The following is a 26593-nucleotide window of genomic DNA, read 5'->3' as shown; positions in this document are numbered from 1 at the left end:
ATGAAGCATCTGCCCTGCTGGTTATTCATCACACGGCCTACTGCTGACGTGCAAGGCCAATGAGTAGCCTCGTGCCACAGACGGTCCCGTTGTTTATTTTACGCAGCTCTGGGTTTCTGAAACACAGACAAAAAGAGAAAGAAAAAAAAAAGTTTCCAGTGTAAAACGCAGTGAATGCTGAACCGAGAGAGAGAAGGCAGTTGTGATTAACAGAAACATATGAGTCACTTGGCACATGTGCTGAGATGTCATGAGCACGGTCCAAAAAGAACAATCAAATTGTGTTTGCCTTAATGAGCATCTGGGCCTTAGTTTTCTGCTGCCTGAACACGGCTGTCTGAGATTTGGGCTGAACCAACAAGCAGGGCATTCTGAGTGCAAAAAAAATAAAACAGGAGGTCATTCAACTGAGCAGAACCTTCAGCAGGGCTTGTGTAATCTGAGAATCACACGATACCCTTCTATCGACGGCCAGAAGGTCCCTCAAGCCCCATTGAGTAGCATGCTTCACAACGCATGCAGGCCACAAGAATCCCAGTTAAGCAGCAGCACAGAATAGCACTGCCACCATCGTGGAGACAGAGATGCACGCAGAGGGAACGCTGTGCAGAAGAACGTGAGGAAATGCCCACAGCAGCTTGGTGACCCATTAACTTCAGTCTGAACACAAGCTGCTGACAGCAGGCAGGGCTGTGTGAAGGTCATCTCTCACCCGATGGCCCTGTACTATACTTCTGCCAGTCACTTCCAGCCTGGGGACACACACTAAAAATGAGATGCATGGGGGCGGGGTTATACCCTGCCAATCACTTCCATCTTGGGGACACATGCTGATAATGAGATGTAAAGGGAGCGGGATTATAATTAGGAAGGTGCGTAGAGGAAGTCAGACAGCTTAGCTTTTTGCAAACTGGATCTAAAACCTGTGATGTTATGGCTCCCATTAAATTCACCAAAGCATGTTCATTACCTCTCAAGAAAACCGCGCGTTATCTTCTATACTTCCGTTATTAGGATGGTGAAGACAGGGAACCACTGAAGACATCCAGATCAAACAGATATAGGACCATAGCACATTCGGCTATGTATCCGAGTACCAAAATAAAAGCACGCCTCTAACAGTGGCCCGTAGGACACCCTGCCTCTACACACAGGTTCTGCATCAATCAGAAACCAATTTGTCATTACAACAGGAATAGTCCCATTACCACTTCTTCTTCTGGTTCTCACAGCCATGAAACTTTAAAGTTCTCCACAGGATCTCCGGATAGTGGCGCTTTCATAAACACAGATGTGCAGCAAGGCAGAAATCCTTTGGCTTTATGGATCCCCGAGGTTTTGTTTGGTATATTAGATAACTTTCCTGCCACCGCGGATCATTTGGTCTTGCTCTCTCTCCTGCGTGTGAGATCAGGAAGAAAAGCCCACTGAGGCCAAACTGTACACATAAAATCAGCAGTAACATTCTCAAGAGGTTCTAAGCCTGATTTACATAGCGCTTTGTTTTATAGAGCTCATCAGCACCTACAGACATGTGCTGCTGTGTTACTGAGATCACTCACGCCACCAAATCCTGCTTTGGCTTCATTTAAATCTTTGTTCATGTGTTTGTTTGTTTGTTTGATCCAAGACCCCATTTACACCAAAGTCCTTAGCCAAGTCCTTAGCTTAATCCCATGATTTAGTGTGTGACATGGCAAGACTTTGCAACCTCTGAACCCAGAACAGTGTCAGCCATGTATTTGAAACTCCTTGTGAATCTCAAGATAAAGTATCAGATAATGAGCCAAGATAATGTCAGCTTCGTGTTGTTTCTTAGGTTTTGTTTCGTTTTGTGGCCAAAGAGTTTCTAGCGGATAAATGATTGAGGTCTGAAGTACTGTTGGAGCTTTTTAAGGTTTAATCTCAAATAAATGAACATTTAAGTTGCAGCTTTTCTTTTTAGATGTGATGAAATTTTAATGAAGGAAATATGGAACAAAAAGACAAAACATTATCTTTTTTTAAAAATATCCACAGCTATTAAAAAAAAAAAAAGATTTCAAAATATTTACACAAAACTGTCAAAAACTGTACAAAAAAATAGATTTCTCTAAAAACCCCATGTAAGTAAACCTAACAGTATAGCAAGACTGAGGTAGCCCTGGAAGAGAGAGAGTGAGTCAGGGAGAGACAGAAAAAGAGGGAGAGAAAGCAAGAGAGAGAGAGAGAGAGAGAGAGAGAGAGAGAGAGAGAGAGAGAGAGAGAGAGCGAGAGAGCGAGAGAGAGCGAGAGAGAGCGCAAAAGTAGCAAGAGCTTTATAAGTGGTAGTTAAATTATGCTGTTGCATGGCCCTAATGAGAGACAGAAGGCAACATTTACAAAGTCACCAGAGCCCCAAATGTTTGGTTTAGATTGTAACATAGTCCATCTAAAAAAATAACATCATATTAGGGTGAGGACTTGAGACAGCCAGCGTCTCTTCATCCGCTTGCTTCTGGGGTAAGGATCTTTTTCATTACAGGGCAGTGGAAGAGTGGCTTACTGTATACAGATCCAGGTTCTGCATCAGCTATGTAGTTTCCAAATCATTCCCAAATGCATGAACCATAATCTAAACTAAACTCCTGGTGAACATGTTCTTAACAGCCATGTGTTAATGGCTTATATATGCAGTGGACATTTGACTCTCTTAGCTGGGCACCAACCCGTGTTGCATTCATAAATAATCGGTACTGTTCCAAAGAATGTGGGCTTGGTCCAACAAGGAGTTCTAATAAATAAGGAACAGCGAGGTGATGGCTTTTCTAGCTCACCCAGAGCACCACGTGCACATGTACCCTGTGGGTCCGGTTGATCTTGGGACTGAGCATTGCCTCACTGTTTTCACACCTTCACTGAAACGTCTACATGTCACTGACACTGGAAGGCTCAAAGGCATTCTGCATGCAGACTCTCTTTTGGCTGGAGGATCAGACACCCCCCAGCTCCAGGGAATCTGTCCACGGAGTCGGAGTAGCGATGGTCCCCCAGACACTAAGCAGCATGGCTCGCTGTGCTCCATTATATGAATGCAGCATGCTCATACACACAGAAACAGCGCAAAGCCAAGCTGAAATGCACAGCACAAGCACAAAATGGAAATGGCAGGGATGGGAAAAATATCACCTACAGAAAAACTGTACAAAATGATTACATACAGTGTGATCAATATACATTCCGGTGTACGAGATCAAACTATTTAAAAAAAAACACACTGAAAAAGATAAAGAAAATAGTTTGACTAATCTGATTAGGAAATGACTACATACACAAGCAGCATTCTTGTGAAATTGTCTTTTGTGCCACACTCAATGTGCTGCGTGTGGTGTCCAAACAGAAATGAAGGAATCAACAATGCAGAAATGGGAAAGTAGGTGACCCTCTCTGGTTTCAACCGGCACAGAGGGAGGACATCGGATGGATAAGTGTGGCGGCTTTTTCTTCCTGGCCTGATAGAGAGGGACGAGGTTGCCAAGGTCTGGAATGGGCTGGTGTGTTCTGCCCTTCCAGAGTGGGACCTTACGGCCCCTGGAGCACTGAGCAGAGGCCCTGCACACGCAGATGTTTCACACTCGAACAGTGAAGGCACGGAAGGAGCCTCCCTCTGTCTGGGCTTTACTAAAGAGGGCAAAATGAGAGAAAGGTCACAAAGGTCGTCTCTGGACTATAGAGGACAGCGGCTAGAGAAGAAAGTGCTATTATCATCACATTTGTGATGAAAGGAAATATCAACAGTGTGTGAGGAGGTATGAAGAAATACATGATGTTCATTTATTCCTGTTCTAGCACCTTACTGGCCAGTGCTGACTTTATAGGCTAACTGAGTAAACTCGATGCCATGTAATCAAGTTGAGTTGCTCCCTTTCACGGACTAATCACAGGGAACTCAAAGGGGGGGATGTGGAAACTCAGACTCTGTCTTATTGTTGGTGTGGTGATCCCATTCCAAGTAATCGACCTACTTCCAACAACCACTATTGGCTGTTGTGCTTGGCATGGCAGCTTTGCTGTTCATCCATCAGTGGTGTGGCCTTCAGACTGGGCCATGCTGGAGAACGGGGGGGCTTTGTCTTCAGATTGGCCTTGGTTATCGGCAGCGGAGAAACACTGAGTCAGCTCACAGAGCTTTCCACTTGCCACTAATGAGAAAGCGTGCGATTATTTTCTTGTTAATAAGGCACGGTTCATGTGAGCGGGTGCCCCTTATTCCCGAGAGATTGCTTCGTGTCAACAGCCTGACGCAGGTGACCAGAGCAGAGGCTATCCAGAGAGACCCCAGTTCAGTTTGCTGGGTCAAGATCGCTACCCAGCAGGCACCCCGAGCTGAGAGGGAGAGAATATCGGGACCCAGCGTCAGATTTCATTGGGCAGGAGCCGACCCTGCTCACACAGCACTTCGCCGTTGAAGTGCTGGCCTAGAGTAAGCAAAGAGTGTATATGTGTGGTCCATTCACCCTGAGAATGCCAACCCATTACTCAGAGACCGCTAACGTGCTACAGACACACTTGGCTCTCGGTGCAGCCCAGCCCAGGGATCTGACAAACCGGACTCCATTACTTGAGGGGAGGGGAGGCGAGAGGAGGGAAGAGAAGAGGAGAGAGGAGAGTTTCAAATACCTCTCGGACTGAATGCCATTCTTCAGACTTCCAGCATAGCTCTTCCTCTTATCCAGAGCCAAAATGTCCACAGAGCCTCCAGTGGCTTTGATCACCCCAGCGTGGATTGCTGCCCGGCAGATACTGGAGTTCTGTACACAGGGACACAAAAAGGGTTTCTGTCAGTCATGCTGCTCTCTCATTCAGTCTCTCCCAGTGCCACTGTCATCAGCAGTTCCATTACACTGGCTGAGGTTCCACTGACCTTCATGCTAGTGGTTTTATTAAATAGACACATTCAGAAGTGAACCACCAATGCTCAGACAGCCAAAGTCCTGCTCAGGAGTTTTGGTCCAACTGCCTAAGTAGCTCAAGTCAGCAGGAGGAATTAATTAGTGTAATCAAGTAAGTGACCTTACTTTTAAAACTAACTTGAACTTATACACACTACATGCAGGTGTGCACACATCTGCTAAAGGCTAAACCCATGATCTAAACATGCACACAAAAGCCCAACAGAACCACCGTGTCCCTGAATCTCAGTGCCAACTCAACAGTGATTCCAGAGGCTAAATACATGATCTCAGCCTAGGAAACCCAGACCAATGACATCACCGCACAGGATTGCAATGTAGGACCAGATCTGGGTCAATCGCCGCACCAGCCTGGCGGCCCTGCTCAGGAGCCTGAAGCAGGGATCGGCCCATTATCTCCAGCCTGGAGGAGGCGTCATTCGTCTCTGCTCCCGCCAGTCCAGAACCTTCATGCACTACGCACTGCGGGCTTTGCTGCCGCAACACCCTCCTCCAAAACACGACCACTTGAAGCACCAACGGGGTGAAACTTCCTCCACATCCAAGTGCTTACACTATATCAATACCATAGTCTTTGAGCAGACACACTAAAGTCAGGGCTCTTTCATAATGGTCACCTTCATCAAGTGCAGGTTCCAGGTCACACAGTAACGAGAATTAATGAGTTTTGCTGGAGTCCCTGGAGGGATCTCTGATCTGAGGCCAGCTGGAAGGTGCAAGATTTTTATAGTGGAATGTGAAGGCCAAGCCAAATGGCACCAAGTTCATCTGAGTGCAGGCACAGGCGTGGGGCACACGAGACGAAGATCCACAGACTTTAGGTGAGGCACCAGGAGACTAAGGATAGGAGACAGCTGTCGTGGTGATTTTTGACTGAATTAATTTCACAGACTGGATTAGATCATCAGCCACTTTACACAGCTTTACAGCTGACTCAATGATGACAAACAGCAAGAACACAAAAGCTGTCAACATGGAACTTCCAAGCTTTCAGTGCTTTATTCCAATGAAAAAGGAAAGAACCGCAGAACCGCTCAGGAAGGAAAAGGGCACAGTCTGAAAACTCGGCCAGGTGTGCGTGTGGGTGGAGCCTCAGTTCATGACTTGCTCAGCATGACCTCACCAGCCACCAACAACCTGTGGGTTTGCCTTTACCAGAACCAAGCCCACCAGAACACACTGATGAGCCACATGAGCCACGCACGATAAAACCCCCACCAGGCAGGAGGAGCAGCTACTCACATCAGCGTAGATATTGGAGCCAATCACTGGAGCCCAGTACGACGGCTCGTTCTTGCAGTTGGCTGGGCAGTCGACCCTGAAAAGGACAGGAACATGGGAACGTAAATACAGAGAAGAACACTTACAGAGCACTTCTGTTATGAACATGTGTACTGAGATGAGTGAGAATATACCAGATTTGGTCTGTGTGCGCACGCGCGTGCGTGTGTGAGAAAAGAGGGCAGTACCTGGGGCAGTGGGAGGAGGTGCTCCTGAAAGGGCAAATCTCAGCAACAGTAGTATAACAGTCTACTGATGCTACTGTGGGGGGGAAGAACGTTGTTGTCTTACACTCACACCTTCACCATACAGCCATTTCAATAACACATGCATCTAGTTCATGAGAAAATCAGATTTACTTACTATGAACTTTTGCCACCATAAATGCATTGGCAGTTTTATATTTACTGTGAAGGGAAATTACAAAAGTAATTTAGGGGTTTTTAGAGAGCGAGAGAGAGAGGTGTCAAAGACCGCTCTGTTCACAGACATCATAAAGCCACATCTGAAAACACGGCATACCTGAGGGACTCCACACCATTCTTTGTTGCTTTAACAAAGAACGGAAAGTTGTCTTGTCTTGTGATATCCACCAGACCTCCAGTGTTGTCTATGACCCCATGGTGGACTGCCGCACGGCAGATGCTTGATTGCTGTAAGAATGTAAATTTTAAAATGCATCTTCGCAAAGAAAAAAAAAAAAAAAAAGAAGCTTTTTGTGAAATAGCGTTTGGACCACACACAAGCGAAAGGGAGGTGACTTTACCACATCATAGTACGACGTTCCCCAGACTTTTGCTCTGTTGTTGGCACAGTTGGCTGGGCAGTTGTATCTGAATAAACACACACACCACAGGGTCTTTCACTACGAGATCTACACAGTTCCACGCTGAACCTCCGGAAAGGTTGTCATGAAGCTCTACTGACCTGCTGCAAGTGACTCCTTTGCACTTGTCCCTCATTCTGGTCTCACACCTGATATTCTGAGCTGTAGGGAAGAGATGATACAGCAGGGGCCCAAGGTCACATGACTACAGTAAAGCCACAGACACCTTTGGTGCCACCAAACTGTATTCCAGTATTAACTCTGTACATGTATACAGGAATCTTAAGAAACATGTACCCAGGAAATTGGTGCGTGTGACCTTGGGTGAGAGGGGTTTTTTGGGCTTGCTTTTAGGCCTGGTGACGGGCTTGGCTGGGGTGGTCTGAGGCACAGGCAGCTGTGGCCTCTCAACCTCATTCATCTCTGGAGTCTCATGGCGCTCTGGGTCTCCTGTAAGCAAGTCGCAACCATGTTAATCACCTGGAGTCATCATCATCTCTCACTCACTGCCAATGTGCCACGGATCCTTAATTCACAATCATTAGAGCACGCTGAATTATGGGCAATTGTCATCTCATGAATAGATGCTTACCCTTGTAGCAGAGGTTGTCTCGGCAACCGCCTCCGTAGCTGGGCGGGCACTGGGAGCAGGGGCGTCCAGGCTGGTAAGGGGCCTCCCCGATCCAGTTACCCCTGGTGGAGGTCGCAGTGGGGTTAGCACCAGCTACAACCTAGCTCTCAACATGCCACTTGTTTTACAAGCTCTTTGTAGAAGCCCCCGCCCCCCAAAAAATATATGCTGCCAGCAATTAAATCATTAGGAAAATCTGAAAAAGTGACACACACTGTGCTATTTTTTTTTTCCTATGTCAAATTCTTTTCCAACAGATGGAACTTTGTTATGGTTTTCACCAGTGCTTAGCAAAGGATTCTTCAGCCAACAAAGAGCCTTGGATTACCCAGTCTGTTCTGATAATTAAGTAGGCAGATGACAGCCGGAGTCTTACTTGGGTGAATAGTTGCACACGAGGTAGACTGAGTTCTCCCAGATCTCACCCCACACGCTCATGCGTGGGCATATGTGGACAGCGCAGCCCACGCGACTCGTGGTGGCCCACACCAACTGCAACCAAGCAGAGGCATCCGTTCTGTTACTACAGCCATTCACACAGGCAAGCAGACAGTGATGTGGGTGGATGTGCCAATACTGTGCTGAGACACACACACACACACACACACACACACACACACACACACACACACACACACACACACACACACACACGTTTCCTGGCATTTCTTTAGCAGCTTCCTGGCTTTCTGGGACTTGGGATGCCAGGATTTCAAGCTATTTTCAGGCTACACATCGGAAAACTAAAACCAAAATATTCCCCATGGAGATGAAGATTTTCACCAAAACTCTCTCCACAGGGAGCCGTGGTCTACTGGAACTGCAACCAGAGTCGAATTCTTACGCTGAGGCAAGAAGACAGACTCGTCTGTGTGCTCATCTCCATCTGAAGGGTCTCCGCCCTCTTACTCGTGGGGTTTAGCATGCCTCTTTCACCCATAGCAGCCGTAGCTGCACTTCAAGTGTGAGCAGGTTCAGTCTCTGCGAATGTCTACAGTTCTCCTAGTGCTTTACAACATTAAAGTGGCGCTCGCATGCAGGCCTCTGGCTGTTCTGGGCAGCGAGGAGTTCATTGAGTGCACCCAGACTGCACCAGGGCTACTTGACTGTTAAATGAATGGAAGGTGCTTACTCAGGGCATTCTCCCACACTTACAGCTAAACAGTAAATCAGGCCTGCAACCAGCCCCACACAGCTAAAGGGCTAAAAAGAGTCTCTCCCTCGCTCTCTGGAATGCACTTCCTGTACTAAGGCCAGGAAGAGGCCACAGCAATGTCGGCCTTGGGATGGTGATTCAGCAACCCTTGCCCCCCCCTCCTGATCCTCACAGAAACAACTGACACTAAGAAAATAGCTGGGCAGGACCGACCCCTCCCCCCATATACACACACACACACACACACACACACACACACACACACACACACACACACACACACACACACACACAGGCTGCACCACTGTAAGGGCAGTAGGCAGGGATCCCTCGCCCTCCACATCTACAAAGGAATCCCAGTCAAATAAGTAAAATGATACAGGAGTCTGGCAATGGCTTCCAGAGACCTTGACCTAGTTTCAAATGAGAGTGTTTTCCCAAATTTACCCTGGCTGTTAAATAAAGTCTGTGAGGACTCATCACCAGTTCTCATCCTCTCTGAGTGTCTCTCTCTCTCTCTCTCCCCTTTCCTCCCTCTGCCTACTCCATGCAGTTAGACCTCTCAAAAAGACACATATCTGATACTATTGAAGAGCAGAAAAATGAAACGTCTTCACTCCTTTTTCCAAATGGGATTAATAACAATAAATTAATAACAGAGTTTATATATCCGTGTTCCTGCAGAGCCACATCGACGTTCCTGTTCTTGCTCACACTTAGCTTTCTGTTTCTCTCTGTGCTCTCTCAGATGGACACTACTAGCACATGTTTTTAAAAGGGCCCCTGGACACCTGTGTGCACACATGCTGCAGGTTAGGGTGCATGTGAGGGGAGGTCACAGTATGCCTAACACATGCTCCCTGCTGAACTGCCTGCACAAATCCAACAGGGGCACTGTCCATAGACTGAAGACAAATGACTGCTTCCTCATCTGGGATTTGTTATTCATACCATTGGTGAACGAACTCTCTCTCTCTCTCTCTCTCTCTCTCTCTCACCTGTGTGTAGTGGGTACACATGGGTCCGGAGCAGCGTTCTGGGCACCAGGGGATGCACTCGTATGGGTAAGGGTAGGTGTAGTCCTTCACCTCGTCGTACCAGGCCTGGACATGGTAAGCAGGGGAGCGGTACCTGTTGGGAGGGGTACAGGATCAGTCAACAGTCGAATAGCTCCAGGACCTGGTGCGAAGCGGCAGACACGCACAAACAGCCTGCCTGGAAACAGAAAGCTTTTATTTAGACTTTAAACAGAGAGTTAGCACCCTGTCCTCGTCCTGAATTATTTCTGAAGTGTGAAGGCTGCATGTCCCCTGACCAATCAGATACACTTGCTCACTGTAAACATTGCTCTACACGACCAAAAGCTGGGGGAAGGGGAGGGGCTTTTTTGCTGGCATCAGAAGACAGAGAGCAGTGATGGGAAGGAGAGCAGAGTCCCGGAATAACACCTGCTCTAGACTTGGAGAGGTGGTGAGAGAGAGACAGACAAGACAGACAGAGAAAGATGGCTTCTGCTAATCACAAAGGGCTAGTGTGTGTAGAGGATGACATTCATTTGCACCCTACCCACAACACACACACATAGTACCCTTATAGAGGTAGTTATAGAACAGATGGTGGACCATGAGCTAAATCTGGTACAAGCCTAGGTAAATACTCACATTCACAGCCTTTGTGGTTTAAACGTAGAGTATATCAGAACATTATTAAATATTCTCCAGTCACAGTAAATGTATCTTTATGGTCATGTGGTGATCCACATGCCATATGCTGGCATCTGTATGTGTGTTTTGTACCTGCCCCAGTGCACGGCCAGGTTCTGCCCAATGGACATGAGCAGATCTTTTGGCCCATGTTCCCACTGGCACTCTTCAGCCCAGTGTGTAGCTGAGCGTTCCAATTCATCATCCCATACCTACGCAAACACACACAGAGAGAGAGAGAGAGAGAGAGAGCTGAAACATTCAGTACAATCTTACAGTGCTTTACACCTATAATAATGCAAAAACTTAAGACCAAATCATTAATTTCACCCTACTAAAGCTGCCATCATAATTTGAATGGGAATCTGGCCCAACAGAAAAACACACTATCCCAGTACAGACATCAGAGCTTGGCTCCTGTCCACTGTAAATCCTCCACAATCAGGGAAAACGAAACACATTTCTGTCTTATTTCTCCACCTGAAAGGAAAAGGGAGCAGGTTTCCACCTCATGTACACAAATACACACACACACACAGTGCTGAAGGGATCCCTGTAGCTCCTCAGTAAATTTCCAATATTTAAACATAAACACATATGCACATTTACACACACACACACACACGAGGACCAGGGTCTGCGGGGGACTCGGAACGAAGCAAACGACCACAGGCTCCCTCTACTGATCATCACCCTGTGAAACACTCACTAGGAAACACAGAGACACTGTGAAACACTCACTAGGAAACACTATCAGTTCTCCATGATTTCCTGGCACATGAGACAAGAGCAGCTCCAGTATTCTTATACTACATTAACCACAATGCCTTTCTTTGTTTTCTGAACAATGGGTCAATTGTGCTATGGTTCAGGAATAGTGGTATCCAATTTATTTATTTATTTATTTGGGGGGGGGGGGGGGGGGGGTGCCTTAAAAGGTACACTCTGTTTTGAAAGCAACATGATAGTGACCCCATCACATCTCTGAAGGAGTGTGGTAGACTATTTAGTCCCCTTCATCTGCACAGAACAGAGCTCTAGAACTGAAAGACTTAAATTGGTCTGTTTACACTGTCACTGTTTATAAACAGGGAAACCAAAATCCTTCTATATTGCAAAGGGTTAAAAACCACTCTGTGCTCTTGAGCCTTCTGTGGCTTCAACGATACAAACACCTGCAAGAATATAAACAAAACTACGGAGCGAGGATTTAAAAGAATACCTGCTTGCCAAACAAAACACAAACACTAACCACACATCAGACTTTATAAGTCTAATTGGGCCTCTTCAGCTGTGATCCCAATGTCCTAACAAATCTCTCTCCCTCTCTCCCTCTCAGCATGGTGCTTTGTAATTAAAGTAAAGCAGGATTGTGCTGTGCTGGTAGATCTCCCTGTCCGAGTTCTCCTTCCCAATGTGCACCACCCTTGAAGATATCAGAGCTGCCCCTCGTATGTGAGCAGGGTTTCAGCACCCCCGAAAGGGCCCTGTGCAGGGCTCCCAAGGAACTGAGTTGGGTCTGTTTAGAATTCAGCGCTGCTGTTTAAAGTAGTCTAAACACAGGCTGACATAGTGACCCAGCCCTGCTCTACTGCTGGATACAGTCCACTCCATACCACATCTGGACTGGACTGGATTCAGCCTTTCTTGGGCACAGAACCCTCTCACATTAAAGGAATACTGCACAAATCCGAGGCTGACGCTAGCTCTCAACTGTCCAGTGATCCAGCAGTACCCTGACTTACCATGTACTCCATGTTGGAGGCAGTGGGATAGACGTCTCCTCTCAGTTTGTTGTGGAGAGCGAGGATCTCCTCGCGATCGGCCCACGGGATGGCCCTGCGCTGCCGTGGCGACGACCCTGGGGCGGTGGCATTGGGCTCCAGCTCGACCTGGTAGCGGCTCAGCAGGCGTTTCAGCTCCAGGGAGTCAGGCAAGAAGATGCTGGCAGCCAGCCTGGCAGCCAGCAGTAGCAACAGGACAGGAGACAGCGCTCTGCGCATGGCTGCCTGGGTGTGGTCTGGAGGGAACCTTGCAGGAGATACTCTCACGTGAAGGTCGATGGTGGATCACAGAGCTGGAAGAAGGACTGAGAGAGCAGGAGCTCTGAGTCAGGGCCATCTGTGCAATAGGCACTACAGTCACACCCTTAAGATCTCGTCTGCTCAGCCATGACAAAAAAATATATATATTACTGAGAAGGATTTGCATGCTTCATCCAGTGTGAGCATGTACTTACAAAGACAAAAATGTAATACCACCCAGCAGTAATATCCACTTTTAAAATTACATTAAATGATATTATTATAATTACATCCTGATGGCTGATAGTAACAGTTACAACCAGGAATCTTTTGCTTGTACACTTAACTCAGACATGTGTTCTCCACACACTCAAGCCATTCATTAAAAACAAAACCAACACTGTATGGCAGCCACCAGCCTGAGAAGAGCCAGACATTGCTGTGAGGAGACATCGTGCACAGCAAAGGATTTCTGCCCTGTGGAGAGGTACCGTGTTCAGCAGAGCACACAGCGAGAGAGAAAGAGGTGCCATTGTCTTCCATGCTGCCACTGCTGAAGTGCATCTGATCTCAGACCTCGCCAACGTCCCTCTAATCTCACTGATAACATTACAGCTAGAACCGCCCTCCCATCCAGAACAATAACATTGTGAACCTGCTCCAAATAACAGGCTGCTTAAACAAACAAAATCTCCGCCCCCACCATTTGTCTGTCTTCTCTGACAGAAGCGGCACAGCCCCTACAGGGATTTAATTCATGTCTACATAGGGCTTTCCTGGGGAAACTCATTCATTTTCTGCTCTGACACTGAGCTACTGGGTGACGAGGTGCCAGTTTGAATGGGCTGGGGGGGGGGGGGCATGAAGGAGTGTGTTTGAGAGTAGTGTTTGAAGGAGGTGTGTCAATCTTCTAATGTGACCCAGTCAGGCAGTGGAACTACAGCCTCTGAACAGTCCAACAGGACTTGTCCTAAATGAGACGAGCTCTCGGAGGAGCGGAGCAGAGACAGGACGGAGCCGCCCCCCCCCCCAACACTGTGCCAACACGGTCACTGTTCCAGCTACAGTATTCTGTGAAATCTGGCCATCACACCCCTTCCCTCCCTCTCTTTAAAACAAACACAAGCACAAATACTCATCTCACCAATGACCGCCAACTGGGCCCAAGGCCCCCGAATTTTATACTCTTGCGACAGATCGGGCAGGCAAAGGCCAGGCAAGTAACCTGTCCATACAGGCACTGCCAATCAGGATCCAGTGGCCCTGCCCCTGGGGCCTCTGCAGCTCTGGCCTGTACAGCACTGCTGATAGCAGGATCAGCCATCACCTTCCTGCAGCTTTCTAGGCACACAATTCTTTTTTTCACCACTAGAAACGCAAGGATTTACAAGCAAGGAAGCATTAACATGGTAATTGTTCCAGCATGTTCGTTAGCAGCATGGTGCGGGAGCTGACATCGAAATACCTGAGTGTTTTATTACACACCTACTAACCACATGGCCTACGGATTAGTGGAACACCCCCCCGTTAGTCTCTTGGAAAGTAAGCTTGGCTAAGAAAGTTGACTGGGCGCATGTAGACATCATCTGGACTCACAATCCACTTGAGCGTGAGAGCTCAGATGAACATGCTGAACATGAAAATCACACGTACAGATGCACCAAAAGGAACCACAGCAAAAAACTTAAGAACCGTAACAATGTTATAATGCAATAAACACCACTGCCAGAGGCTTTATAACATTAAAACATTTATTTAGACAGTTAAATTCCAAGTGTCAATAAATTAATGTCCATTAAGTTAAGAATGCAAACAATAAAACTTTCTTTTACCAGACTTCTTATGCAGCAGTAATTCCAAAGCTCCTAGCAGGATGAAGCCCCGAGGATCAGCAGTTTGTATTGGATGGTATTTTCCTTTTCCGTCAACAAGTTTGAGTGGCTGTGTCTGGGCTGCAGTCCTGCGCACGCACTGACTCTGCGGAGACTGCTCCGTGCCTTTTATAGAGAAGGAGACCCCGGTGAAGGAGTGGGGTAAAAAAAACAAAAACCCAGCTACTCATCCCGTTCACTCCTCCATTGGCCCTCGAGAAGGCTGTGTTCTTGGCACGCCTTGTGCTCTCTGACGAAGAGACTTCGAGATGAAAACGCAAGGGATGAAAATCTCTGTAAACCACTGAAGCACGCGGTGGGCCCAGATCCTGAAAATGCATCCATTTACGACACCAGCTGCGGAGATTTATGGCTACTATATAAAACAAGGTCATTTCATTTGAATAGATGATCGTGATACATATTAGACCCGTGAAGATGTAAGATTCAACACAAAACCAAAGTTAGCAAAAAAGATAAACACTGAATTATTATCCAGCAAAAATGCTGATCCTTCCAAGTTGCTGTGCTGATATGATCTGTGACCGTGGCCAAGTAAACACGCGATCAAATGAATTTTACTTTTAAAAGAAATCTGGTTCCCCATCACAATATCATAGTAGAGTATTACTCGATAGTCCCTGGCTAAGACAAGTGCTCGTGTGGAGTTCAGGTTTGATGGAGAAGGGCAAATCCTGCTCACAGTCACCCAGTGCGTTTCCACGTGTTGAGCAGGGAACTACAGCACCATACCCCATCCCCCCAGCCACGACGTCCATGTTCCCTTTCTACACCTTGGGGGAAAGAAGGGGGTAAACCACAGTACTCAAAGCCAAGCCCCAACACACTTCAGCCACTGGCAGGCGCATGGCAAAGAGACAGGACCCCTCAATCTAAAGATTTCTCGCTGGACTCAATATTCAGCTGTTAGCCATGACTCAAAATCTCCTTATGCACGGGGGAAAAAGGGAGACGTTCAACTCCTCAGCTCATCTCCGGAGAAACCCTGAATTAAGCCCTGCAGTTCAAACATTCAAACTCCTCTGTCCTAGCCGGCCACACCATGGAAACAGCCAGGCTTCCCAGTCGCAACACTACCCTTTCAGAAGTGTGTGTGTGTGTGGTGGGGGGTGTCCTCTTTACAAGGTGTGGACACGCAGATTCAGGGCAAGCTTTGATTCGTGTTCACACACAACAGCAGCAGTACATTACAGACTTACACAGGAGAATATTCTGTTGGTTTTGGGCCACATTCAGTGTCAACAGTGCATTTGTTGCAATAACAAAAATTTATTTCTGAGCAATCTCCACGGGTGAGGCAGGATAGGATGAATTAACCTGTAAAATTATATTCAGAGGAAAAAAAAGTCCCAAGTGAACCTCGTCATTTGTTACATTGTCATGACAAAGGAAAACATTTGAAAGCCAGCATATTCTCCCAGATGTTTCTCCACTAGAGGGTGCCAATCCCTGAAATCGGCATTAATAAAGTTTGAAGATCCACTAGCTTTTCATCTCAAAGCCTCTTTAGTAATCCACTCATATGCTTACCCATATCCACTTAATGGAATGGAAAAAGTAGTGTTATACAACTTGCTTAGGACATCGTGATAAATGATTGCCTACCATTATGTAACCAGTAATGGTCCGAGTGCTCTCTGGACTACCTACTGGTTAGGATAAACGAATACCAAGAAACACCTTGATGAAGCAGAGTCCTTACCTGCATTTGAGCTGTGGAGATGAGAGAGGGGGGTGGGTCACATACACCAGGGGTATTTATTTAGAGAGGGCCGTGGAAGGTCCACTGCTATGAAACCTGTTCCGTTTCCCTTAGCAACTCGAGAGAGCATATGGACATGACAGAGACATGACGGATGTAAGGGTGGACGAGGGCTACCGCGGAGGGTGTTGCAGGGCTGGAATGGTGACAGCATAGCTCCACAAGCATGGTGTGTCCTGGCGAGAGCTACAGTTCAAGACTGAGGGATGAAGGCACAGGAGGCACGGAGAGTGAGTGAAGCGCGAGCGGACGAGCCGAAGACGTGGATTCCATTACTGGTGCCAGCACTTTGTTTAACCCAATGTGGGTTAGGCGCCAGCAGTCTACAGGAAAAGATGGAACCGCTGCATGTCAGACAAACCCAAATTATGAGACGGTCTGCACCAAGACAAAAGTATTGTTGTAAGACAATCCAAACTATACTTTTCCCCTCTTTCCTCAAGTGTTTTTGGTGAAGGCCAGTTGGAGAAGAGACAGCATTCTCTCTGCCATGGCATTCCATCTCATCCAGTCCAATTTAAAAGGGAACTCTTACAGGCTACAGTGATCCCTAAATGCAGGTAGAGGTTCTTCCAACAGGGTTTTTCAGGTTATATGTCCATCTCAGCAGGAGTGGAGGATGTGTATCCTCCTGGTTGGCATTAGAAAGTGTCTATCATTTTAATCATTAGCCTGGAGACCCTTCGTTAGCCTGAAGGTTTCTAAGAGTTGCACATCAGACATTAGGTCAGCCTCAAAGCCTCTCAATAGAAACCCTCCCTGTGAATTGTGCTCTGCTACTCACAGCTCAGCAGTTTTGTGCAGTCACGATACTCCATTGTAATCATTCTAAATGACACCAAAGCATTAATCATGTGGAAACTCAGTAACGGCTTTTACCATTTCCAGCGAAACAAGATCATAGTGGATTATTGTAGCGTTTACATTACACGTGGTGGTCCCAACTTATGCTACCAAAGCTGCCGCCTGGTGTATATTACATCCCAACTGGCCGAAATAGTTGCCTTGTTTGGAAATATATTCTAACAATAAACATCCACTCAAGGCCATGAAAGCAAGCTGGAAAATGAGCCAGCATGTATGGTTTTCTCTGCAGGGATAAAGAAACACTTCTCTGCCTTTAGGTGGTCCGGCTGTGGCCACAGGCCTGTAAAAAAAAAAAACTCACTTAAACGGCATAATGACATTAACAAGGAGAAAACCCACAGTGAATTACACGAGGGAGCTGAGTCAGAAGAACACCACCATGTACCAGAGTATGTGTGCCCAGGAGAGGGGAGTTGCGGGCTGCGCATAAGCCTGGCAGCAATGCCACCAGGACACACACTGCATTGTGACCACCAGCAGGACACTGCTGACATGCGCAGCCTACAGAATGGGCTTATAATCGCCCCCCACAAAAAGAGGCCTAGGAACCCAACCTGCTGCGTTACTGGTGTACAACACATGGTAACATGGCTAGCCAGGGCTGTTTTCTTTTATTTCAGATTTGCGTTTGGTTACGGTGTACATTCCTGGGTCGTTGAGGAGAGATTACAGGGTTCAGTACGTTAGCATTGCTTTGGGAGAGAAAGCCTCTAAGGTTCAGCACAGCAGTACCTTAGGGTTGCTTCAGACCACCAAGCACAATCCTCAGACTAAACTCCACAAACCTCTTTGCCAGTTTTTGTTTTTATTTGAAAAGTTGACAAAAAAAAAGAAAGAAAAAAAAAACAGAAAAAAAAAAAAACGCTGAATGCTGAGGATGAGGGACAGCATACGTTTTGCATTTGAGCTTGTTTTCCCAATGTCAAGCTATAATCAGACAACTGTTAGGAAACAAACTTAACAGAGTTGTCACTGAAGCCATTCGCCAGGACATTTCCCTGACTTTGATACTGAGAAGGAGGTGAAACAGGGTTGAACTGGTACAACATAAAGCCTTCCACCAGCTGTGTGCACGCATGCATGTTTCAAAGTCTCCATTTTCAAAACTTTCCAAGGAAGGCAAAAAGGGGTTAAAATAACACACAATGAGTGCAACCGTTGACAAAATAGCCATCAGCGGATCTGAACCAACATTTAGGATTACGTATAGTATTTTTAAATAACCAACCTCTTAAAATGAGTGATGCTTGAATTATGAAAGAATTTAATTCAGAGGTCAAGAAAGGTCAAGCAGTGTATTAAAGACACTGAGACCAAATAACTTATTTCTTACATCTTATGGTACAGTAATCAGGAGAGGCGATAGAGAGATAGAGATAGAGATAGAGATAGATAGATAGATAGATAGATAGATAGAGATAGAGCGAGAGAGCAGATCTGCATACTTTGGTTTAGGTTTTGGGACACCTTCCTCTTTCTGTAGACATTTCAAATAACCAAATTGAAATGCTTAAATAAAGGATAACAGGGAAGCCATGAAATAGAAATCTCTGGTCAAAGCACTCATAGCTGAGAGCGAATATTTACACTATGAAAACCTAATTCAGTGGCGCAGATGTGCACTGAGTGTTAAGACTTCTCCAATCACCAAAGGGGAAGGAGAAACCACGTAAAAGTAGTCTGAGGACAAGCCACGTTTCTGTAGGACTTCCATAGTCTGAGGACACGCCACAACTGTAGGATGTCCACAGTCTTGAGGACACGCCACATCTGTAGGATGTCCAGTCTTGAGGACACGCCACATCTGTAGGATGTCCAGTCTTGAGGACACGCCACATCTGTAGGATGTCCAGTCTTGAGGACACGCCACATCTGTAGGATGTCCAGTCTTGAGGACACGCCACATCTGTAGGGCATCCAGGTGAGATGCACCTCCCACCAGGACGTGGGAATGACGCATCTCCCACCAGGACGTGGGAATGAGGCTCTGCTGTTCAGACACGAGTAATGTCCTGAACATCCTGTGGCAGAATGCAGGACTGGGAGGACCTCCCGCCAGTCAACCTGCTCCAGGATGCTTAGGTACCTCGCTTTATTCAACAGCTAAGGTGTGTGTGTGTGTGTGTGGGGGGGGGGGGGGGGGGTACACCTGTGTTTATATTCATATTTAATGCAGATATCTGAAGGCTCAAGTGTTGCTTGTTTAAGATGTTCAAATATATTAGGGCAAACTCTTTAAGCAAAAAAGTTCACTTAAATGAGAATAAAAGTTTAGAACTATGTGTAGGGAAATAGTTGCAGTCTGCCACAGCAGTCTTTACATGAGCTGCTACTGTAGCTGTGGAATGAAAAAGCCAAATGTGAAAGAAATATGATCAAGCAAAACTTGTACAACTTTATTCTGCTGTTGTGCTTTAGCTTGGGTTGTATTTTTCCAAATATCAATTCAAAAAATGTCACAGGAAGAGATAATGGGAGGGTGAAATCAAGTCAATACAATCAATGAATAAAACTGATGACAAAAGGTGTCAAACAAAATAAAACATGATTGTGTGTGTTCGTGTGTGTGTGTGTAAGTGTAAGAGAGAGTGAGTGAGAGAAAGAGAGAGAGAGAGAGAGAGAGAGAGATATTCACTCATTCAGAGTATTATGTTGTGCAGCCATGCAGAAGTAGAATTCCACTTCCAGGAACATCAGCCGTTAATAAGCCTGTGATTCTCACACACACACACACACACACCCCTTCAATGCTAAGGAACAATGCTTCATCGTGTAGAGTACAGAGAGGCTGACTGCACAAAGTACCCTGTTCAGGGAAGCAGACACAGGAAGTGCTGAGCACATGGCATTAGAGGGACACCACTGCACAACTGCTCTGAAATTATCTGAACAGACTCAACTCCATCACTACAAAAGGGTGAAGATCTAAACGTAGGCTGATGGTCATTTGTCATTGGTGTCTCTCCAGCATGTGACTGAGACTGAGTGTGTGTGTGTGTGTGTGTGTGTGTGTGTGTGTGCGCATGCGCGAGCGCTCACGCGCAGACACATGCGGTACACAAAAAGCCGAGCAAACAGCACAAACTTTCCCAAGGCAGCCAAACAAGATTCACCCAGATTCAAATTTATCATGTGTTGATAAATTTGATAAATGCTTGAAACTTTTTAAATATCTGCAGAAGAAAATTGTGCATATGCACATCCATCTTTTTATTGATCAATTTTATATTTTTCCGTGCACAGCTTTTTGTAAATCATTTATGTCCTAAAGCGCATTAAAATTGTTAATCAGTCTAATTCTACATCCAGAAACCACACCCAGATTCTCGCAAACAAGAAAGCCGATTAATCTTCCACCGCAGCACCTCTTCCTCAGCCTGCCGTGGTCCTGCCTGTTTTTATCCGATGGCTCTGGGGTCAGCTTAGCAAGGCATGAGAGCATCGAGGTGATGAGGAATGGGGAGGGGGGGGGGGGGAAGAGAGAGAGAGAGAGAGAGAGAGAGAGAGAGAGAGAGAGAAGCACAAAGAGAGATAGACAGAGAGAGATAGACAAGCACGGGGGGGGTGGCAGCGCTGCTTGAACAAGTGGCTTGCTTCAAAATTCAGAAATTAAAAAAGAAAAAACAAACTTGCACGTGGCGATCTACACGTATAGTATATTTTGTCGTCGTAGTTTGCTGGTGCAGAGCTTCTCGTTTTGACTCTGGTCAAGATTTCCGTCCGGCTTCACTGAACTGCTGCAAATCAATCGGCTGACAAGTCCCCTTGGTAAAAGGCAAAATCATTTTTGCTTTCATCTCTTGCTATGCCATTAAAAAAGTAGATTAAACAAAAACAAAGGGAAAAGAATGACTTCCCTTCAGCACAGTCCCTCAGGTAAAGCCATCCGCTGGCCAGAATTCGTGCTTTGTGCCAGTCTGACGTGAGACGGTGGGCACAGAAGTGTCTCCGGTCTATACTGCCCACCAGGGGGGCACGTTCCCCTCACAATGCAAAGAACACCCTTCAGATAATTCCACAGTCACAGGTGGTGGCGAGGCAGTGGGGAGGTGGCGGTATGGAGGGGGAAACTCCAGCTCAAGGAAGTCTTTTTAGGTACGGGGTTTTTCTCTCCTTCCAAAACCAAAAAGATCGGAGGGGGGGCTTGGACAAGCTGGCTCTTTGGAAAAGCACGGGCCAAAGGGACTGGGGGGTGGGCCAGTGGAGCAAAGGTCGCAACAGGAGAAGTGTATTAGGGCAGTATTCCTGTAGATGAGTGTGCGTGTGTAGGCATGTGTATGTGTATGCGTGTGTGTGTGTGTGATGTGTGTGTGAGCCCATGCGTTTTCTACAGCAGGTCGACGCGGCGGTAGTACAGTAGATAGGCAGTACGCTCCGATGTCTGCTTCACCACGTGATACTGGTTGGTCACCTTCACAGCCTGGTCATCAATGCGCAGCCAGCCATTGAGCCCAATGTGGAAGACATCCGTAGTGTAATGGCCGCCCGTGGCGCTGTTCCCATGGTGATAGACGACTGTGAAGAAGGACAACAATGACACAGAAACCCCAAGCAAATGGTTCCCAGCACCAGTGACCATTAAGAATGATGGAATACCAAGTGTACCATTTTACATAAACCACCGCACAGTTTTCATTGACTGCTAACTAAAGATGTGATGGTCTTGGGATAGATTTTTGGGAAACAAACTTGTGCACAAACTAGTTTTGACAAAAAAGCTTAAAAAGGAAAATAAAGCGGAAGCAATTTGCTCCTGTGTTGAGCAGAGATTAACAGGAGCCCACTTCCTCTGAGGAGAGATTGAACAGATCAGCAAGTCGAGACGGAAAACAGGAGAGCACAGAAAGTGTATGAAAGAGGGCAATAAAATGTGAATGAGATACTAGAGAAAGGCCATGAGAGCCAAAAAAAAAAAGACAGAGAAATAGAGTGGGTGTATGAGAGAGAGCACCCCTCAGTGGCTGCTTTAGTATGACCCTCACCATCACCCCTGCTATACAGGGCCGAGAAAATGGCCGACTAAAGCGCTGCTCTGCAGTGAGAAGGGGACATCCAGAAAATATGGGGCCTTTGCTCCCACACCCACAAACCCAGCACACACACCCTATCCCCCAACCCCACATGCACCCCTACCCAAGCCGGTCATACTTTATAAAGATATGCAATAATGCACACAAACACACGTACATATCAACACACACACACCTGCAAAGAGCCTGTAGGTTCTTTGGCCTTTCAGGGTTTTGCTCCGCACCCCTGGTGAGAGGAGATCTGCAGAAACACACGAGGAACAAACAGTGTCACACCACATCAAGCAGGCTGCCCATAAACGCCTGCTGGCCATCAGATCTGGGAACAGTAACACAGCCCTTAAAAGAGGGAAGAATCATGCAATCTTGTAGTGCTAAATTGAATCCAGATTACACGCATGGCCTATGTGGGTTTCAACGCTGGCAGCCCTTCCACACTTAACTACAATAAGATGTGGCCCACTTTCAGCAGCAGACACTAAAACAGTTTGTTTTTTAACTGTGTACTCTGTTGAAAGGTCTCCTGGATTTTCATTGTTTATTCTGGTCATCGCTGCTTTTTGTGGGACCCTCCCAAGCGGCTCCACATACAGTCGACATGTGCGCATACCGAAACTCCAGCTGGAGCCCAAACATCTGGTCTTCTGCCTCCTTCTGGAGGCTAAAAGATATTAAAGCAGACCTCTACCTGGCATCTTCTCAATTTACCACCTTGCAGTAGGAGCATCCAAGTCGTTGAGTGATGAATATGTAAAATAAAAACCTGCTCATGCACAAACTTATTTGCATTCTTATTTTACATACGGATTTGTTTTGGATTTGTTTCTGTGACTTTCCCCCAGTTTAGTCCCATGCTTTGCACATTTGCACATCGTCACTGGGCAGGTGAACGTGCCAGGAGGAGAACACCAGCTGCCCAACGGTCTACCTGTGACCCAACCACTGGCTATTGTATCTCTGGTAGGGAGAGAGGTGCTATCCTATCCTTTCAGTGTATAGTGTTCAGCAGGGGGGATGCCCTGTGTGGCTACATAGTACAGGCATTCATACACACACACCTTTGCTGATCTCCAGGTCGACAGGGTAGTCGATGTTTTTCACCAGCTTCTGGCAGCCGCCCGTCTTCTCAAAGACAAACCTCTTGAGATGGAGGACCAGGACAGGGGGAAGCTCCTCCAGGGTCACTCTCCGACTGATCTCAATCTGGGGGGGGAAGGAAGAGTTTAACGCCATCTGGATAGATGAGTTTCATAACTGAGGTGACGACAGTAATGAAATGTTTTATATGTCCCCCTGATAAACTAACCCAATCCAATCCAGGCTCTTGTTATACAACCACTGTTGGTTATCTAATGTGTCAAATAATGAAGGTTTCCTGTTAACCATATAACCTAGTAGTTGGTGCAGGGTTAGACGTGTCAGATGTTCCAGAGGGCGTACGGACCTCCTGCTTGCTTTTCGTGGTGTAGCCCTGGACAGCCTCGCGGGCCACCATGCTCTCCAGTGCCTCCTGGACCGTGCGGATCTTCTCCGACTGGATATCCAGCTGCAGAGTGAAGAAGAGCTGCAGCGTGGCAGACTCCTTTGAGCTCTGCTGGTACACCACCGATCTACACACACACACACACACACACACACACACACACCTCGGCATTCAAGTGATTCTCATAAGTGTGCAAGACAACTTGAGAGCAATTTCTTTTCCTTCAGTCTTTTCTCCCAAGTTTCAAGATCCCAGCAGCTGCGATCCAAACACTTATTCCTACATTTATTGCATCAGTGTTCAGTCAACATTCCTGACTGCCACCAGCTCCACTGTATTCTGGAGCTCAAATCCACCATGGCTTTATCAAAGACTGGGTGATCTTTGTAAGTAGGGCCATGTGGAGAGAGTGGCAGAGAGGTGGGGTTACAGCAGGCCCTCACGTCAGGCCATGACGGCTCTTACGAGTGTACAGAGGGTTATGGGTACGTAGCATAGAGACCCAGGGGTCCCTGGGACCGCACACAGGACAGCAAGGGCCTCCGGAGCTTCCAGCATGCCACTAAACCATGCTGCCCAGAGTGGAAGGCAAACATGGGTTTATCTAACAGAGTGGTGAAATGGTTGGATACTAAAGAGAGCGGGGGAGGATCTGGAGAGGAGGAGGGAGTAAGGAGGGACTCAACACCCCATCCAATTTGCTTCTCGTCTTCAAATAACGCCCAGGAGACGGCAACAGCAGTAGACTAAAGTTCCAATGTTTTATTTAAAGGTACTTGTACCATGATAACACCAAACTGGCATCCAGGGGCTTTCGATAACAGTGCTATGTTGCATCGTAGGGTGAAACACTGTTCTTGGTCTTACCTTATATGCCCTCCGAATATGTCAGTGATGGGGGTGCGGATGAAGTCGGCCTGGCGGGTGATGGAGGTTTTGTTCCTGGGTCCCACCTGCTCCCACTCATCTTCGTTGCCTTCCTCAGCCTCTTCCTCCCCCCTCGGGGTAGGGTCTTCCTCAGGACCTGGGTGGGGCCCTGGCCCATTAGGTGTGGACACTTCTGCTTAAAGACAATGAGTCTTAAGTCCAGAGAGTGCACTTTTACAGGAATTAAAGAAACTCAATTTCTACTTAATACAAATACACTGGCTTGACGTTTTATATACATATTCATACATAAATATATCTGTAAAGTAACATTTTGCAAAAGTGTAGACATGATGTCATGCTGGCTGATGTGTCTTGCCCTGAATGTGCAGATAATGGAAAAAGAACCCACTCTCTTCCTGTGGAGAGATGAGTTTCTTGAGGGCCAGCATCTCCTCGTGTAGTCCGTTCAGGGTGAAGCCCAGATACTCCTCGGCATCTTCCTGTCGACCCTGTGTGGGAGGGGGTCTAATTAGCCAACTCTGTGCAATACGACAGTGAGCCTGCAGCCAAACACATCTCAGCATGCCCCCTGCGCTTTCCGGCTGCAGCAGGTGTGTCTACAGACAGGCCTCGCAAATTTGTTCTGGCCATTAAAAAGAGGCTGAGACAGCAAACACTGCTGCTCTCTTTAGACAGCAAGATTCTCTGGCTGTGCTGAGCAGAATAAAAAACAAACACACCACCACAAGAACAAGGTGTTTTTGTTCATCTGCCTAATCAGGTGCCAGTAGAAATTCTTCCTGGTTCAGCTGAAATTTTAATTTCCAACTTGTTTGTAAAATCTACATGGAGCTGTTAAAAAAAAAAAAAAAAAAAAAAAAAAAAACACCTACAACCCATACCTTCTCTGAAAGGCTGGATTTAATGAGGGTGAGGAGTCTGTAGATGTATGTGGGCTCAAAGGGAACTCCTGGTCTGATGTCTTTTATTAGTTTCTCTCCAGCAGCTGTGAAGAGCAACCAGAGATCAAAACTGATGCAGTTTAAAACAGCTGCAAAAAGGTGGAAGACAGACAGGCAGAAGACAGATGGACCATGCGTATAGCTTGAGACAGACAGGCTGGTCACATACCTTGCTGCTTGGCCTTGGAGGGGACAGGCATATTGCTGAACTCATTTACAAGTCGAACACTGCAGGGGAACATGAGTGGAAACACAAACTAAGCAAAACTGGGTGATCCGGGGGGGGGGGAAGAAAAAAAAAAAAAAAGGACTTCCAGTGAATAAATGCTATAAACAACAAGCAAGCTTCATTTGTACAAGCTAGTTCATAATGTCTGGGTATTGATTATAACACACAGGATAAAGAACAGTACTGTTGTTTCTGAAGAGGTTTATTTAAAAATAAATTAAAAAAAAAAAATAATAATAATAATTAAAAAACCACAAGCAAACAACTCCTTCCAAAAAAACAGATGGAAGTCAGAATGGCTCACAAGTTGTCCATCATGGGTGTGGAGGTGCAGGGTCTCTGGGTCTCAGTGAAGAGGGGGATGGACTTCATCAGGTGATACATGGGAGGGCATGCAATCAGGGCCTGCAGGGTCTGACACTGAGTCAAGGGCTGATCAAACCACACACCAGCTCAAAGGACAACGCAGTGCGAAAGTGCCGAGCCCTAGAAGCCCTCTGGCAGGGCACAGTAAAGGATACAGCATTGATATAGCACCAGTTTCCCGTGTTGATCAGTCCTCTTGGTTGCAAAGACACCGGTTTGTGTATCAACTTCACATTCTCAATAAGTTCTGATAGGAGATGGAGGAAAAAAAATTAAAAATCAATCACACCAGAGAGAAGTTGACAATTAGGTGCCCTGAAGTTTCTCGGAGAAAAGGGATATGCAACAGATGTCCAGGCGCTCTCTGTCCACACCGAACAAGACTGTGGATAGTATAGTGAGACTGTAGAGGACACTATGCCACACCTAGGAAGGGAGACTGCCATAGACACAGTTCTCATGGTAATGTGGAGCTTTGGCTCTACAGGTGGGGACACTGAAATTAAGCCACTCATGATTAACAAGACAGTGACTTATAACAATAAAGAGAGAAATATCCACAACCACAGAAGGTTAAACT

At 46.6% G+C, this 26593-nt stretch overlaps 2 protein-coding genes across 4 annotated transcripts in view; both read right to left on the bottom strand.

Moving 5' to 3' along the window:
• On the bottom strand, positions 1 to 19301 carry crispld2 (cysteine-rich secretory protein LCCL domain containing 2). Of its 2 annotated transcripts, none has more exons than XM_027007452.3 (15): positions 14385 to 19301; positions 12274 to 12617; positions 10622 to 10740; positions 9824 to 9956; positions 8046 to 8161; positions 7631 to 7731; positions 7336 to 7488; positions 7140 to 7200; positions 6979 to 7045; positions 6735 to 6865; positions 6576 to 6619; positions 6401 to 6473; positions 6174 to 6249; positions 4639 to 4769; positions 1 to 116 (listed from the first exon to the last, which is right to left on the bottom strand). In XM_027007452.3, the coding sequence occupies exons 2-15, from the start codon at positions 12529 to 12531 to the stop codon at positions 38 to 40; spliced, it is 1542 nt and encodes a 513-aa protein (XP_026863253.2). In that variant the 5' UTR covers positions 12532 to 12617; positions 14385 to 19301; the 3' UTR covers positions 1 to 37. The 2 variants fall into 2 exon arrangements, with proteins under 2 accessions (XP_026863253.2, XP_026863254.2); XM_027007453.3 differs by lacking the exon at positions 1 to 116 and adding an exon at positions 1883 to 3639.
• A 142-nt stretch (positions 19302 to 19443) lies between these two features.
• usp10 (ubiquitin specific peptidase 10) overlaps positions 19444 to 26593 on the bottom strand; it is a 20827-nt gene continuing 13677 nt past the window's right edge. For both annotated transcript variants that reach the window (XM_027007432.3, XM_027007433.3), the window contains 10 exons: positions 26169 to 26260; positions 25952 to 26061; positions 25588 to 25646; positions 25359 to 25462; positions 24866 to 24965; positions 24454 to 24646; positions 23548 to 23713; positions 23162 to 23306; positions 22279 to 22344; positions 19444 to 21588 (listed from right to left, as the gene is read on the bottom strand). In XM_027007432.3, coding sequence (XP_026863233.2) covers positions 21401 to 21588; positions 22279 to 22344; positions 23162 to 23306; positions 23548 to 23713; positions 24454 to 24646; positions 24866 to 24965; positions 25359 to 25462; positions 25588 to 25646; positions 25952 to 26061; positions 26169 to 26260 — 1223 coding nt within the window. In that variant the 3' untranslated portion in view covers positions 19444 to 21400. The remainder of the gene's footprint in view (positions 21589 to 22278; positions 22345 to 23161; positions 23307 to 23547; positions 23714 to 24453; positions 24647 to 24865; positions 24966 to 25358; positions 25463 to 25587; positions 25647 to 25951; positions 26062 to 26168; positions 26261 to 26593) is intronic.

Source organism: Electrophorus electricus, chromosome 3, assembly GCF_041902795.1.
Source record: "Electrophorus electricus isolate QZ-2024a chromosome 3, ASM4190279v1, whole genome shotgun sequence".
In the NCBI taxonomy this organism is placed as follows: Eukaryota; Metazoa; Chordata; class Actinopteri; order Gymnotiformes; family Gymnotidae; genus Electrophorus; species Electrophorus electricus.
Note: the sequence above shows the minus strand (reverse complement) of the source record. Positions and strands in the feature narration are given on the sequence as shown.